General features: G+C 41.4%; 1 protein-coding gene and 1 non-coding gene across 2 annotated transcripts in view; one reads left to right on the top strand and one right to left on the bottom strand.

The window, feature by feature from the left end:
• Mrpl39 (mitochondrial ribosomal protein L39) overlaps positions 1-6,012 on the bottom strand; it is a 17,883-nt gene extending 11,871 nt beyond the window's left edge. The window contains exons 1-5 of the mRNA XM_028757211.1: positions 5,907-6,012; positions 5,162-5,368; positions 3,161-3,300; positions 1,642-1,741; positions 598-665 (exon numbers count right to left, since the gene is read on the bottom strand). Of these exons, the coding sequence (XP_028613044.1) occupies positions 598-665; positions 1,642-1,741; positions 3,161-3,300; positions 5,162-5,368; positions 5,907-5,970 (579 nt within the window). The 5' untranslated portion in view covers positions 5,971-6,012. The remainder of the gene's footprint in view (positions 1-597; positions 666-1,641; positions 1,742-3,160; positions 3,301-5,161; positions 5,369-5,906) is intronic.
• A 2,232-nt stretch (positions 6,013-8,244) lies between these two features.
• LOC114612293 lies at positions 8,245-8,373 on the top strand. The gene has a single exon (XR_003709977.1). It is a non-coding gene; the product is annotated as a small nucleolar RNA SNORA70 (small nucleolar RNA).
• Positions 8,374-12,887: the final 4,514 nt, after the last annotated feature.

Here is a 12,887-nt window from a genome sequence, read left to right as displayed (position 1 = left end):
GAGAGAGGCAGAGAGGCAGAGAGGCAGAGAGGCAGAGAGGCAGAGAGGCAGAGAGGCAGAGAGGCAGAGAGGCAGAGAGGCAGAGAGGCAGAGAGGCAGAGAGGCAGAGAGGCAGAGAGGCAGAGAGGCAGAGAGGCAGAGAGGCAGAGAGGCAGAGAGGCAGAGAGGCAGAGAGGCAGAGGCAGAGGCAGGCAGATCTCTAGGAGCCTGATGGCAACCTGATCTACATAGTTAATTCCAGGACAGCCAGGGCTATACTATAGTATAAAACCCTGTCTCAAGGAGAAAACAAAACAAAACAACAAAAGACTGAAAAAAGAAAAAAGAAAAAGCCAAGCAAGAATAAAACTACAACGTCTGACTTCACTATTGTGCATGTCCTAACACAATCATATGTATCACATATGTATCAGAAATAAGATGAAAAATCACCAGTAGACTGGTAGAGATAGGTAGATGGTAGACTGATGACAGAGAGACAGATGATAGGTAATTCTCTTCCAGAGACCGTCTTAAGTATCGTCAGTGTGCAGGCCCATTCAGCACTCTCAGCAGCACTATCTTGGCAGAGAATGACATTCCAGAGGGCACACTTACTTTTGTAGGCATCCACTCATCCAGTCTCTTATCCAAAGTGACATCATAGCAGAAGGCCCCAGCTATCACTGTAAATCCAACAGCAGGTAGAAAGAAAGAGCAAAGGCAAATCAGTTAGGGCAAAAGTTACTAACCTGCAACAACTGATTAGCTAATCATAAAAGGGAAAGGGAACAGCTGCCCCTGACTCTGCAGACTAGGAAGCCATTTTCATTACCTGGTTGCTTGCTAGGAAATCACAAAACCCCCATTACAACATTCGTTCATCTTCTCAGCCCGAAAAGAACCCTTTTTTTCTAATCACTGACATTTTCTTCGGGAACATTATCACTACAGGGATCTCAAATGAATGTTAGACACAAAAACTACAAAAGGCTGGTGCTCTTGGGTGCTAGAAGAAAGCTGAGCAAGGCACCAGAGCAGCGTATGTAAATGGCTAAGCACACAGGAAATGCTCAATTTCTTTATCATCTCTCCTAGAGATCTTTGTTTTTGTAGGTTTTCTTCTTACAACCATTATCTGTGCTTCTTTCATGTATTTTGGCACAAAATATGTATTTTTTTTTAATTTTGCACATTGCTCCTCCTATCCATACTAATGGGAAATTCTCATTTTGACAAGATGACAGACTATCTGTAACCTTGCACCTCTGTAACCTCATTAACATGGCACCCCACTCTGGTCATGTATATGAAGGCTGGATTTACCTAAGTAAGTGCAGCTCTTCTCAACAGCCAACCCATCTTCCCACTTCCTCACCCTCCCACAAATTCAATTTAGAAATGGTCTTAAAAATGAAACAAACAAACAAACCACTATCACAGTGTAATTCCATGACATCTGTATTCAAGAGTAACTAATTTTATTCTTAATTACTGACTTATCAAATTACACTTCATCCTAACAGAGTAATTTTATTATCTATACTACATGAAGTACATATAGTCTTATATTAGATAAAATCAGAAATAAACTCTATAATCAAAAATAAATACCAAAACATTCACAGATTTTCAAAGTATAAATACTGATGTATACATTACCAGGAACTTCGGGTGCTCTGACCAAGCTGACCACATAGTCATCTTTGAATGCCCTTTCTATTACACAGCCCATCATCATGGCACAAGAACGCCAATAAGCCTAAAGAAAGAGACACACAGTGCAACACACTGACTCACCACAGTCTCTACAAATTAAAACTTAAACCAACGCTTCACTTAGTACATGTTTTCCCAACACCTGCCCATTCTCCCACTGGAAGCATGCCACTAATATAATCAAAACCTATTGTGCTTTTGCCAAAATACGTAGGTTCACATCCAGACTTTAGAACTTCATGACCAGTAACCTTAGTCAAGATGTGGAAGCTCTCTTTATCATTTATTCACAGGAAAATGGGAAGAAAAGCACCTACTCTTTGGAGTTTGAGATTAAATGACCACCTATAAGTCACTTAGACCAGTAATGCGTACATAATAAATGCTCAGTGTTACCACTGCTAATGATTCTATCATCTTCTTGTTTGTCATTTCTTCTTTTTTACATTGTACGTGTATCTAAGTGTTCCTGCATATGAGTGTCTGAGGAGGCCAGAAGTCCCACAAATTGTAGTTCCTACAGGTGGGGGTTAACTACCATATGGGTGCTGAGAATTGAACCTAGGTCCTCTGCAAGAGCAGCAAGTGCTCCCAACCACTGAGCTGTCTCTCCAGCCCCTAAGTATATCATTTCAACACATGTTTATTAACATCTGAAGTCAAGAACTAGATCCAAGAAGGAATTATCTCTATATTTACAGAAGCAGGAATCTAGTGCATCCAACAATACAAAAATACTGTATCTAGAGAAACCAGCCAAGGGATGCTAGAGACTAAAGAAGTTTTTCAAGCAGATGTAGGTTCCGCAGAGCAGACGGCTTTAACTGAACCATAAGATAAAAACACAATTTTAAAGGGGAAATTAAGTGATCTGCATTGAAGGAAGAGCATCAGCAAAGCAGGGAGGATAATAAAGTGTGAACCACCAAGTACTAGCAAGGGAGAGGGAGAGAAGATCCTGTGGGTGGTAACACTGAAGCAGCAGGCTGGAGGCCGATCATGCAGGCACCAGAAAGCTATGTCAGCTTTACCACAAAGGCAGGTTCTTCAGGGATAAAAGACATATAGACCCTGTAAAGTCACTAATAAAACTCAATAGAATTGTAAAAGGTGATGTTTTAAGCAGTAAAAAATAAGGAGGTTGAGGATGGAACAGACACAAAAAGTTACTAAAATCATCCACTGAAGATAGTGATTTTAGAACAAAGTTATGTCAGTAGGAGTGGAACTCTCAATGATATAGAGGGCTATCAAGAGTTATGAGCACAAATGACATGCCCAATAGTTTTCTCAATCCAAACACAGACAAATTGATACCACTAGTATTTTGACCTAAGCTAACCAGTAAAACACTATCTAGTAGAATACCACATAAGGGTTTGGTCATATTTTTAGACTATATACTCCATAGAACATAGGTTTGATTTAGAAGAAGAAAAAACTGGAGGAGACAAGAAAATACCTTATTCACTTCTGTTGGGTCAGGGTCTTTGAAAGTAAGAAATTTAATCTCACAAGACTTGGTCAAAGGTTTATACATGTCCCATGGTTGTCCGTCCACAAGAGCCAGAATGGACTTACTGCAGTACCACTCACTCAGATCTAGGGATGGAAAAGTGATTTATGATCGAAGCGTAAAAAAAATCCACAATGAATATATATATATATGTATATATATGTATATATATATATGTGTGTATATATATATACACACATATATATATGCACATTATGCACATATATATGACATATATATACACAAATTTTTTAAAAATCAACATGCAAAGCATTTTTAACAAAATTACCAAAACCTTTAACAATATTTATTAAAGTTAAGTCTAGTCTGAATTTAATCTACCAATTAACAAAATAATTTTCAAAGAGCTATAATTAAATATTCAAAGAGAAACAACATGAATACATGGATTGAAGCACACACAATTTAAAAGAAAATACATCTGTCTTAGTCAGGGCTTCTATTATTGCAACCAAACTCCATAACCAAAAAGCAAGTTGAGGATGGAAAGATTTATTTGGCTTACACTTCAGAATCATAATCCATCACTGGAGAAACTCAAGCAGGGCTGGATCCTGGGGGGTCAGTAACTGATGCAGAGGCCATGGATGGGTGCTGCTTACTGGCTTGCTTCCCATGGCTTGCTCAGCCTGCTTTCTTATAGAACCCAGGACTACCAGCCCACAGATGGCACCACCCACCATAGGCTGAGTCCTCCCCCACTGGTCATTAATTGAGAAAATCTCTTACAGCTGGATCCCATAGAGGCATTTCCTCAACGGAGGCTCCTTTCTCTCTGATGCCTCTAGCTTGTGTCGAGTTGACACACAAAAACCACCAAGTACAATATCTATACACACACAAAAATTTCCTTAAACTATCCTAGAGTCTTGTTCCCAAACCACCTTTTCTTCCATTATCCCATGACACAGACATTTCAAATTAAATACTATAGTTACCATTGTAAAATTATGTGAATTCGTTGTAAACTAATCACCTCTAATCTGTTCCATTACCTAACCTAACAAAATTCTAACCCTGAATACATATTTTATACATACTCACAAAAATTATCAAACTAGAGTCTAACATATCAAAAAGTACGTAAGTTCTGTAACAGAGGTCTTAGAGGGCGTGATGGGGGTGGCTCAGAAACTTCATCTCTGCATATGGTGTGTACAAAGTTCCATTAGGGCCTTAGGCTTGTCTTACTCTCCTCTATAGTCTTCTACTGTCTACCACACAGCACATGCTACGAAATACATGAAAATCAACAGAGTAATTATCATCAGTGCTTGTTTAACTGCCAGAGTGGAGTGAGACTGAGTGCACATGCCTTATCTGGAACCAATGCTGTCAATTAACTGAATGGCATTATTACCGAGTCCTTTAAAAACTAAACAACAGCCAGCCATCCCTATATACTATTTGGGAGATATTTCAATTTAAATATCATATCTATGGAAGCCCTATCCAAATCTCTTCAGTACCTTGACATCCAAGGATCTCTCTAACAATAGAAACAAAACAACTAACGTTAGCATTCACTATACTTACGTTTCCGTTCATACATTTCGTACCTATACTAAATAAAACCACAACACAGGAGACAAGTAGGAAGGGATGAGACATATAATCAATTAGAAAAAAAACTAAAAAGAAAAAAGTAGAAAAATGAAAACTAAAAAAAAAAAAAAAAACCTTCAAAATACTTTAATGAGACCTGTACTTAATCTACTTAATCTAGTCATATTCAGGCAAACTTGAAGACAACCTCTACACCAGAGAAATGCTACAATATCCACAGTACCACAAAGCAAAGGGGATAGTTGGTGTCAATGTGGCTGCAAATAAATTCTATAGCTTCGCCAAGTAATTACAGCATATTCCCCTCTGCAGTGTTCTGCGTAGCTCATGTAAAATGGTCAAAGCTGTTCTGCTACTTACGCATAGCACAACTGTAAGGAGTTGAAATGTTTTTATTCATCACGAAGATGGTGCCAGGATCAGTCTTCCCAACATGCTTAACTTCAATCTTCTCTGTTCGGGGAGTTAACGATAACTGCCTACTTTTCTCTTTATTAAACAGATCATTCCGCATTTCTATCAGCTCCGTGGGTGACAGCTCGGCAGCTGGCGATGTCGCTATGAATCCTATGAAGAAATCAAAGATTGAATAAACGAGTAGCTTACTATGGCCCTGTAACAGGTGTGGAAAGCGGTAGAATTTTGCAGAACATACGTCAAAAATTCGATGGAGGCAAACTTGAACCATCTTATAACGTTAATAATTTAGGATCCAACAACGAAAAAACGCTGGGGTCTGATTTAGTCTCATATCACCACTGATTTTCTCAGCGGCGTCCCAAAACCAGACACGGTGGAAAGAAGAGCAAAGTTTTAATTGGAAAGGCTATGGGAGGGGACAAGAAAGCCCCAGGAAAGCGGAAATCCCATGCTCAAACTATCAATATCTAGCATGAGAAATGCTGAACTTTTCCTCCAAACCCCAACGCAAGGGACTTGGCTAGGCAATCACAAGTATTCACTCCCTAGAGATGGGGACATGTTTGCAGGAGACTGGGGCTCCTTCCTAAAAACCCCACAAGAGCTGCCCATGCCCACATCCCTTTTCGTCCATCGATTCCTGCACCCCAGATTGTCTTCCCAGACTGGGAACGCAAAAACTCACTCCAGCGGGCCCCGCCGCCCCGGCCGGGCCGCCAAAGCATCAGCCTTCCCATTGCAGTAGCCATGGCTTCCGAGGCAGCCAAAGGAGCTCGGCGCCTAGGTCCTTCTCTTCCCTCTTCCCCCGGAAACCTGGAACGTGCAGCGGACGTTCCGTAGGACGGATCGGCTACGGACTGGCTGCTAGGACTGCGCCGCACCACGAGGGGGCGCATGCGTGCTTCTCCGAGGATTGATCACTAGTGGTCCATCTGCAAATATTCTCCTTGGTTCGGGGATGACCCGCTGCCCTGAGGAGTAGCAAAAAAAAAGTGTCTCCTGGACAGAAGAGTCACAAATGCGCCTTTGTCTCACGAGGGTTCAGTTTCCGGGCAGAAAAATTAGAGGAGGACTTTTTTGCATTGCTTCTTTGACAGTCTGGAAAGCCACGCCTGATGCAGCTCTAGAGGGTGGAAATAAAGAGTTTTGCAAAAGTGAATTTTTAGGTCGGCTGCACTGGGTCTGAACCCGGGTCACTGTTTCATTGGCCACGTGACCGTACTTTTGGAAACACATTACATTGATTTTGGAAGGAACGTCCTAGAACTCTTTTCGAACGATCTAGGCATATCTGCACGGAGTAAACGGGAATCTGTCTCGTCCGCGGCTGTACACCAGAAGCGCAAACCGTGCTTGGCGCTCAGCAAATATTTGTTATGACTGTTCTTTAAAAAAAAAAAAACTGATACATCTACTGCCTTTGTTGTGACAACATGTTCCTGTTGGAGCACCATTCTATACTTCTGCAGAGCTGAACCAATATAGTTTCAAAAATTTAGTCAGGAACTTACACATGATCCCTACTTTTAACTTGTGGTGGAGTACACCGCCACCAGGTGGAAGGGTCAGCTGGGTCACAAATACTGTGCTTTATGCCGCATAAATGTGCTGTCTCCTGGGCCCAAATAAAACATATTTACAACTGCATAGGAAATGTGCTCGTATCTTAAAGACTTTATCCTCATCTTTAAGGTAAGAAATATAAGTATAAATTTGGATTCAACCATTCAGTATTGTACTGGGGTATCGCTCATGTAAAATCCTCGGCAGAGAATAGTGTCAAATGCCTGCAATCCCTCCTCAAGAAGGCTTAGGCAGGAGCTGGAGAAGCTTTAGCTACTTAGCACACCTTTTCCGAACAATAAAAGTTCTAAGTCAACCCTGGAAAAATGTGCACGCATGCGTGCATGCATGTGTGTTACTTCCTTAAATGTTTTACGGTTCCCCTGAAGGCTTTCAGTTTCACAGCCTTTAGAGATTGTGTCCATTTAACTCCACCTAGAAAGACTATAGTTCACGGCTACGTTTAAAACAAGCCTCTGCACATTAACTTAAGAAAAATTAATCAGCCGGGCAGCACTTGGGAGGCAGAGGCAGGCGGATTTCTGAATTCGAGGCCAGCCTGGTCTACAGAGTGAGTTCCAGGACAGCCAAGACTATACAGAGAAACCCTGTCTCGAAAAAAAACAAAAAAAAAATTAATCATAAGCACATGTGCACACAGCTGATTGGAGCGATTTGCCGGAAGGATGCCACAGGTGATAGTGGCCAAAAAGTACTGAACATATGCTAATTACAAAATTGTTAATTAACCCTCACAACTGCTTTGAATAAGTGTAATGTCCTTTGCTAGGCAAAGTTTGGAGAGTTGGAGAGACCTACCCAAGATAGATTTTTTTTGACCAAGAATTCCTTCAAAATATATATATGGTTTTTCTGCATGCCTGTCTGTGCACCGGTTGCTTTCCTGGTGTTACAGGTCAGAAGAGGGCATCAGATCACTTGGACCTGGAGTTACAGATGGTTTTGAGCTACAAGAAAAACTGAAGTACTTTTCTTCCTTTTCTTCTTCTTCTCCTTCTCCTTCTCCTCTTCCTCCTCCTCCTCTTCCTCCTCCTCCTCCTCTTCCTCTTCCTCTTCCTCTTAGAGACAGTACTGGAGACCAGGCTAGCCTTGAACTCAGAATCTACCTGTCTCTGCCTCCTGAGTGCTGAGTTTAAAAGCCAAACTCAATAAGAAAGGTCTTGTTGCCCCAATTTAGGTCAGGTTCTACCCCACCTTTCTTTTTTTAATTTAGCACACCAAGTGTTAGGATTCCTTGCAGTAATTTCATGTCATTAAGCATTTCAAGTTGTCCCCCTCCCCTCCTTGCTGGACTCACCGAGTTCTTTCCCCAGACAATCCACTCTTAGCTAACACTGAGGTTTGAATTGGTGTGTGTTAGTGGGGTCCTCTGAGGAACAGACACAAAGGCAGAGTACAATATAAAAGAATTGTAGTAACAACAAGAATTATGATAAGGAATTTAGACATATATAAAAGTCCTTTCCCCGTGGAAACATGGTGTGGAATGGTTGCAAACAGCAGTCTCCTTGGTAGTATATGTAGCCTGTTGCCTATATGGGATGCCCTGAAGGACCTTGGAGACAACTTTTCTGGCAGTTATTCAAGTCTCTGATCTCAATGCTGACCCCAGTCTAGGCTCTAGACAGGTATGTGTGATGCCTTTGGGCAGCCCTAGTGGCCATGATTCACATTGGCCAGCTTGGTCATTAGGTCATTCTGCACCAAGCTCCAGAATAAGGAACACTGAGCCTCATGATTGAGGCTCAAGTTCTCTGGCCACCACAAGATCCACATCCCAAGGAAGTGGGGTTTCACCAAGTTTAATGCAGATGAATTTGAAGAAACGGTTGATGAGACACTGCTCACTTCTGATGGCTGTGGTATGAAATATACATATGGTTTCCTTAACAAGTGGAGAGCCCTGCCTTCCTGAGGACTTCCGCTGTGCTCTCTTGTACCCCGCCAAATCATGTTCAATAATAAATCTTACATCCAATCTGTGGGAAAAGACATATATACTAAAAAGTACCAAGTCCATAGTAGTGTTCAGAAGTAAATGGCAGTAGGGAATAAAGAAAAAGATTTCTTTACCAAGAAAAAAATGATAGATAAATAATGGAAAAGAATCAGCATTCTGCAGCTATCAGTTTCATTATCTGGTTCAGGCGAAGGAAAGTGTCATGGAATGCTAAAGTAAGGAAAGTTGCTAAGCATTTTGGTACAAACCTTTAGTCCCAGTACTCAGGAGATTGAGATAGGAGGATCTCTGAGAGATTGAGGCCAACCTGGTCTACACAGCAAGTCTGGGACCTGTCAGTTACATAGTGAGACTCTGTCTCAAAAGAAAGAAAGAAAGAAAGAAAGAAAGAGAGAGAGAGAGAGAGAGAGAGAGAGAGGAAAAGAAAAGAAAAGAAAGGAAAAGAAAAGAAAAGAAAAGAAAAGAAAAGAAAAGAAAAGAAAAGAAAAGAAAAGGAACTTGGCAAAGTTTTTTTTTAAGCCATTCAAATAGCCTGTGTGAAGGTGTGTAGGTAGGCATGTGGAGACCAGAGATCAATTTCAGGGTGTGTTTTGAGCTTTGTCCAGCTTGTTTCTTGAGACAGGATTTCTCACTGGCCTGGAACTCACCAAATAAGCCCGATTGTCTTGGTATCCAGTCCAAAGAAGCCAATCCTCTGCCTCCCAGTGTTACGATTACAAAGGTATGCTTCCACACCTACGTTTCTACATAGGTTCTTGAGCTCAGAGTCAGATGCTGATGGTTGCATGGCAAGTACCTTACTGACTGATCTATCTCTCTAGCCATGAAAGTCACGTAATCTTAAGTATCATTTAACTAAGCACAGAGCAACCCATGTCCCTTTTCTATGGGGCAAATGTAATGCTGTCCCCAAAGACTTTGATTTTTTCAAAAATTTGTACCTTGAATCTCAGCATTTGATTTTATTTTTCTTTTTTGTTTGTTTGTTTGTTTTTCGAGACAGGGTTTCTCTGTGTAGCCCTGGCTGCCCTGGAATTCACTCGGTAGACCAGGCTGGCCTTGAACTCAGAAATCCGCCTGCCTCTGCCTCCCAAGTGCTGGGATTAAAGGCGTGCGCCACCACCGCCCAGCGATTTTATTTTTCAAATTATTATACATTCGTTGAATGAAAATTTTTAAAAAAAACTGTTAGAAGCACATAGTGAATCACTTTCATCCCAGTTCTCTTCACACACACACACGTGCGCGCACACATGCACAATGCACACATACATACATGAACACATGCATGCACACACATGCACACACACTCACATGCACACATGCACACACATGCACACACACATGCTTCTTGAAGCTTCTCTAAACTAAACCAAATATGTATCTTTATTTTCACTCTTTTGATCCAAATGCAACATGCCAAACATATGAGTCTGTGCCTGGAAAAATTATACAAGGTATGTTAGTGGAGTCCTGGGAGGAAGAAAGCTCAGCATACAACTGGGGGCAGACAGAGTTCAGCGTGCTGGGATTTTAATCAGCAGAAATGCCTGTGTGTTAGTTAAGGTTTCTATTACTATGATTAAAGATGGGCAGAAGCAACTTGGGGAGGAAGATTTCATCTTACAACTCTGTGGTCACATTCCCTCACAAGAAGATGTCAAGGCAGGAATCCAAGACAGGAATCTGAAAGCAGTTACTGAAGCAGAATCCATGAAGGAGTGATGCTGCTTACTGGTTTGCTTGCCCCTGGATTGCTCAGTTCCTTCTCTTATACCCCTTACCCAAAGGTGGCGCCACTGGAAATGGGATGAACTCTACCACATCCATCAATAAAAAGAAAATGCTCCAGAGGCTTGCCTACGAACCAGCCTATGGAGGCATTTCCTCAATTGAGATGCCTTCTAAAAAAAAAAAAAAAACCTAACTTGTGTCAAGTTGGCAAAAAGTAACCAGGACAGCCTGTGAAAGAAAAGAACAAGAAGCTAGGAAAGGCTGACTACACATGACGGTCAAAGGACAAAAATTAACTTCACACAGTCTTCACCATCCAAGTCTAAAGATTTGTCAAAACCATCATGAACCATAGACCTTGAGTCAAAGTCCACCATGAAGGGCTTCCTGGTCTCCCTGGAGCTAGCTTACCTCAGCATTCCTTCCACATTCAATGTTTTACTCGGAGCTGCTCCTGAGACGTGGGATTGTAGCCTCAATGTATACATGGCAATGGGTTTTAGAACTTATTAGACAGCCGAGGATCAAGCATAGTACTTATAATTGGAGCTATAAAGCACATGAAATAAGCTGCATTTCATAAGCCAAGTAATTTAAGGAGCAGTTGATATGGATTTTACATGCCCCTCATAAGCACAAACACACACACACACACACACACACACACACACACACACATATTTTTTTTTTTCATCAAGGCTCTCTTTCCACCTGATTTCAATGATTTCTGCAGCTGTGAAATAACAAAGGATTAAAAACGTGTATTTCTTTTCCTCTCTGCTGACCCATGAAGTTACATGGTTTGGTGCCTCTACTATCATTCTTTATCAAGTTCTTTGTGAACCAACTTCCCAGGAACACGCCTGTGTGTGTTGGTCATCTCTGGAAATATAAAAAGCAGTTGAATGGAAAGAGGTACAAAAGCCCAGGGATGTAGCTGAGTAGTAGAATGCTTACCCAGCATGCACATGATCCCAGCACTGCAAAAGATAATAAAAAAAAATAGAACAAAGATGTACAATGCAACTGCCTCCTTCAATTCCTCCATTTACACCAGCCTGTTCCTCCTTAAGCCATAAGAAAATCTTGCCAGTTCTTTTTTAACTTTAAAGAGGGAACCAAGGGTATAAGCCATCGCAGTATCGTATTGCTTGTCGATAATGTTTTTCTGTTTTGTTTTACAAAACCATACACACACACACACACACACACACACACACACACACACGTCGTTAAGGCTTTTTCTACTCTTCATTCATTTTTCCACCACATAATACCTTTTTTAACTATTTGGGAATTTCATACAATACATCTTGGTCACATTTGCTTCCCATTCCTCCCAGGTCCCTCCCACTCTTGTGCCCCCCTCCCAAACAAATACAACAACAAAAAAACCCCACCAAGACCAATTTGTATCTCCCATATACTCATTGGAGCATGTCCAAACTCCCAGTGGCCAGCTCCTTAAAGAAAACTGAATCCTTCCTCATCCCCACCCCCACCAAAAGCTATCAACTAGGAAGACTATGAAGAGCTACACTCTACCATCATTATCACAATTTTTAAGAATTTTTCCAATAGCTTTCTGTTTGAATTGTTTCTTTTGGGCATGGGGAAATGTAGGGGTTGGTTGTCACAGAAGCCTTCAGTGTCTCATTCTCCATTATGAGTCTGCAGTCACCGATACCTCTGCAAAAGAAGCTTCCTTGTCAAAGCAGCTAGTGGCAGCATGGATCATGGACTTCCACAGTTTCCTGTGGCAGCGCAGACCACATAACCTTCATTCTTAAACACAAAGAATGTTTATTTAAAACTGCTCATGATTCAATAAAGTGCTGAAACTTACAAATGAAATCTCGACTTGTAGAGACGGTGCAGATCATGTATCCCACCCCTCTCCCTCAGTTTGTAGCCAGTAAAAAAACGAATCATAACGGGACTGGTATTTGGCTCAAGGTCATCCAGAATGCTAGTGTGGCATCTGGGTTTCTTGGAAACACTAGGGCATGCCAAAAATGTTCAGACTCCCGAAGCATGTGGCATGTGGTCCTTAAATCTGTCAGAATTATCCCAGTCTGTGACAGCCACAGGGGCAAAGAATCCTTCACTTCATAGTTTGGGGGAACATCACAAGAATTCCCTCTCCCATCTGTTTAAAATTTCAAAGACGTACATATGTTCATAGGAATTTTCTTTGAAGGAAAGAGACTGTTTTTCTGGAAATGTGCACTGTGATCCTATTTCAGACTGAGAAAGTCTATCCTACCAACCAGAATACAGCTTATGTAGAAGCTTAGAATGGAAAGGCATGGGTCCTGAAGAACAGAGTAAGAATTGGTTAGTGTGTGTGTGTGTGTGTGTGTGTGTGTGTGTGTGTGTGTGTGTGTG

This window comes from Grammomys surdaster, unplaced genomic scaffold, assembly GCF_004785775.1.
Source record: "Grammomys surdaster isolate TR1022 unplaced genomic scaffold, NIH_TR_1.0 126153, whole genome shotgun sequence".
NCBI classification, from domain to species: domain Eukaryota; kingdom Metazoa; phylum Chordata; class Mammalia; order Rodentia; family Muridae; genus Grammomys; species Grammomys surdaster.
This window is presented reverse-complemented; position numbering and strand designations above follow the sequence as displayed.